Genomic DNA, 4,267 nt, shown 5'->3' on the forward strand with positions numbered 1-4,267 from the left:
GTGTTTATAAAACATATAAATTAATTTTTGTAAATATTCCAACACAAATTTCAATATACTGGGTGTTTGCCCATCTCTGATTCTAAGGTTAAAATTGTTTAAACATATAGATATTAAAGCGGACAGGAAAAAGAGATTATAATATATCTACTATTTGGTTTTATTTCTGTTACTCTACAAAAGCAACGAATCCATAAAAAATATAATAAAACCGACTTTTTAATATAATTAAAAGCATAATGTTGGAATTAATTAAAACGGGTATGGCGCGGCTCGGTCCATCGCGAGCAATGCGCGAGCCCCGGTCGCCGTCCGCCGAACTCGTGTCGGAAACGAAAGAGAAGAAAAAAAAAACGCGCGCCGCTAATCCGTTACTGGCGGCCGTGTGCGACAAGGACGCCGCCGTGACAGAGATAGCGCGCGGGCAGCTGCACGCGCTAACGTTGCCACAGGTGGCCCAAGTGTGGGAACGATCGAGCTCCTGCTTTTCCCACGATCAGAGACCGCGGCGACGTCGTCATAACCGCACACCTGAGGCCCTTATAAAAGCGCACCCTACCACCGCTCGCCTCATTTTGCGTCTGACCGCTTCGGCAGTTGCGTCGTGCTTTGCAGCTCAAGTTTTCGTTTGTGTTCAATTTTGTTTCGTTTTCCGATCGTCGCGACCATGATGTCGACCGCCGTCGAAGATCCTCAGCCCATTTCCAGAACATATCAGTATCGGAAAGTTATGAAGCCGATGCTAGAAAGAAAAAGACGTGCTCGTATCAACAGATGCCTGGACGAATTGAAAGAGCTTATGGTCACAGCCCTTCAGAGCGAAGGCGAGAACGTATCCAAGCTCGAAAAAGCAGATATCCTGGAGCTCACTGTGCGTCACCTTCACAAGCTTCGCCGCCAGCAACGTTTGTCCTACAATCCTGTTATCGACGCTGATCGTTTTCGTGCAGGATATACGCATTGTGCCAACGAAGTGTCCCGTTGTTTGGCTGCCACTCCAGGAGTAGACGTTCATCTAGGAACCAAACTCATGACACATCTGGGCCATCGGCTCAATGAAATGGACAAAGTGTCGCCCTTAGTTATAAACGTGCAAGGATCATATACGCCTCCCGGTTCTCCAAATCTGGATGGATCTTCCACTCCATATACGTTACCTCTAACTCCAGCCTCATCAACGTCTTCTTTGAGACATACGCCCTCTCCAGCTCAGCCCATCGATTGTACCACTTCTGGACTTTTGAAAGTAGCTTCTCAAGACGAAAAAGTGTGGCGGCCGTGGTAATTTTCCTGAAAAACTGTTAATTATTATATAGATATCTTGTTATAAATCTCATACTCCTGTTGTCTTTCATAATAGTGTCATCATATACGTTTAATTATATTTTCGTATAGTGCATTGCTCAATAGCTATTAAGATACAAGGGTTGATCTCCTTTTAAATGACAAAGCTTTAAATTTAGTTTTAAGTACCTAGTTTAAGTAAAAATGTTGTGTTTGAAAAGTAGATTTTATAAAAGATTGTGATATTTATATAATGCTGGTACCTGTGATTTTTATAATGTAACGATTGTTGTGGTTCACGTTAAAATGTAAAAAAATACCACAATGTATTGCATGTTCAAACTGTGATACGTATGTGAAATTTTTAATAAATTTTAATAAAAAATAATTACTAAATATATATGTTGTTTTATTTTCGACATTTATTTTTACTATATTTCCAGATACCTAATTCTAATATGTCTACTAAAAATAATCATCAAAAACTCTAAATTTTAAACACATTAGAAATAAATTAAAATATTCATATTAAAGATAACTTTAAAAACTTAATAGATTTACATGTTTATTAATTTTGTTCAAAATTATTAAAGAATTAATTTTGAGATTATTTATTTTATAAGATTACCCTATCAGATTTATTTAATAAAATTATACAAATACGTCAACAATTAAGTACCTCGTACGTATTTTTTATTCTGAGAAGTAATGACTTATAGTAGTAGTAACAAGTTATGCTCCTTAAGATGAACGTCTACTCCAATGAATTAGGCATATTTGTGCAAATAAAGAACAATTCGAAATTTATCTGTATTCCATTCTAGGTTAAACCATCAGTAGCTTTATACATAAAAGAATAAATCCGATATGATCAAAAAATTTATGATCAAGCACGAAATTTTCTTCTCTCTGAACTATAACAGAATTAAGAAACAAATACTTCTAATAGTATGTTTCCACCCCGAATATGAGGTTTCTTTGGCGAAAAAAAAATTTGGAAATTGTAGTTTTTTAGAAAAAATTTTGGAGATTTTTTTAGTTTTTAATTAAAAACCATAATTTCTTGATAATATGGCAACATAGGTAACAGATTAAATTTAGGAGAAAGAAAACCCAGAAAATATCCAGTGGTTCTCAACATTTAAGCAAAAAATCATTTCTTGGAAATTTTCAAAGGAAAAGAACTCGGTTATTTTGGACTTATTTGAAAAACGGTGAAAAGAAAATATGTTTCTTTTATCGAGATCTACCAGCCCTAAAAATATTTGCACTTATTTAAGACTCACCCTGTATCTATGTATTAACTGTATCAACTGTGAACGTCCACGCGTAAATCTAATTGATCATTTAGTATTTGCTTTTGGGCAAAATATACAGAAAATAATTTTTAAGTTAACCGGCTGCTAGAAATTTCTATTTCACTACTCCGAAAAAATAACAAAATACATAAGGTCTGTTCTCAGAAGAATCCCTGACTAGTCTCTGAAAGTTTCTCATTGTTTAAAATGCGTAGAAACCTGATTGTTAGTCTGGTTTCTACATATTTCAACCAATGAACCAATAAGAAACGTGCTGACTCGTCAGGAATTCTTCTAAGAACAGACCTTAAATGTTCGGCATTTAACGTTTTATCGTTGGTTTTATGCAAAACTGGCTAGGTATTTTCACACAAATGAAGAAGGAAATTAAAGATAAGGGATTACACTATATCCGTATTGAAACACATTTATAGACAACTTCTATAAACAATATTGAAAAAAAAACTATAACAAAACAAAAATGGCAGAATGTTTCCAAGAAATTACAGCCCCCTAAAAGAAATTACCCCCCCTAAAATCTGTAAATTGTGCTCCAAATACAAGTGTAGCCATTAAATTTTACCGCGTAATTTAATCCATTATTTTTGACGCGATATTTATTGCGATATGAACGTTACACGTTAACGTTAGTGTGGCCCCAGCATAAATAAAAAAAATATATCAGCTTGGCTTTTAAGTAAAAATATTGCTGGCTTTATTTCTTGTAAGTATATTGGTTGTTTTCTGCATTTTGTTCGCTGATATCTATTGATTACCTCTTGAGGCTTGAGAAAATTCCTTAAAGTGACAATGCCACCTGGGCATCTCTGCCCCAGTCTAACGTTATATGTGGAACACTAGGCCACTCTGTATAATACAAAAATATGTATGCATTATAGAGCTTTAGTAATTTAGTAATATATAAATAATACAAATAGAAATTTCCGTTTTTGAAAGATGTTTTAATGTCTCCTACCACATAACACAATCTAATGTATAAACAAAGCCATAATAAAGCTAACTTAATGAGAAACCAGTTAATATGAACGCGTGCTAAGCAGACTGGCAACGCGTTCCCACGATCAAAAGGAAATACTTGGAAACCTAACATATGCGGGTTTAGCGTTGCATAATTACTCACCCATACACGGTACTATCAGCGTGGACTTAATCACTGCTTCTTGTACCGTGTAATAGTCGTCGTATATTTTTAGACTTTCTTACTATTTTTATTAAACATCTTATATATGAATAATATCTAATCAACCGCTACCAAAACTAAAGTCCTAAGTATTTACTCTTAGATGCTCAAAATCTGAAATTACCTATACATATTTATAACGGAACATGAAAAAAACGCAAAAAAAACTTTCTTTCTTCTTATAACTGTGAATATATATTTTTTTCGGAAACAATTACGGAATACAAAATTAAAAAAAAACTTTCCTACAAACTTGAGTTTTGTTTCTTCAAACAATCCGATTGGGCTCTAGCGCTTGCTCAAGATTAGCATATTGTGAGGTATCGCTTAAAAATCGATTTTTTTTTACTGAAAAGTTTGGACGTATACAAATTCCTTTATAAAAAACTTATGTTACAACAAAATATCTTGAAAAATAATACCTACTGTTAAAATATTACATTCATACAGCAACTTAAATTTATAATTTTGTTGCTTGAGTCCT

At 34.2% G+C, this 4,267-nt stretch overlaps 1 protein-coding gene across 1 annotated transcript; it reads left to right on the top strand.

Moving 5' to 3' along the window:
* The first annotated feature begins 493 nt into the window (after positions 1-493).
* Positions 494-1,682, top strand: LOC115887648 (enhancer of split mbeta protein-like). Its single transcript, XM_030907112.1, has one exon. The coding sequence runs from the start codon at positions 668-670 to the stop codon at positions 1,283-1,285; it is 618 nt and encodes a 205-aa protein (XP_030762972.1). The 5' UTR covers positions 494-667; the 3' UTR covers positions 1,286-1,682.
* The last annotated feature ends 2,585 nt before the right edge of the window (positions 1,683-4,267 follow it).

The sequence above is a fragment of the Sitophilus oryzae genome, unplaced genomic scaffold (assembly GCF_002938485.1).
Source record: "Sitophilus oryzae breed Bouriz unplaced genomic scaffold, Soryzae_2.0 scaffold_578_pilon_pilon, whole genome shotgun sequence".
NCBI lineage: Eukaryota > Metazoa > Arthropoda > Insecta > Coleoptera > Curculionidae > Sitophilus > Sitophilus oryzae.

Coding starts and splice junctions, on each gene's coding strand:
- LOC115887648 (XM_030907112.1), top strand. CDS start 668: ATGATGTCGACCGCCGTCGAAGATCCTCAGCCCATTTCCAGAACATAT.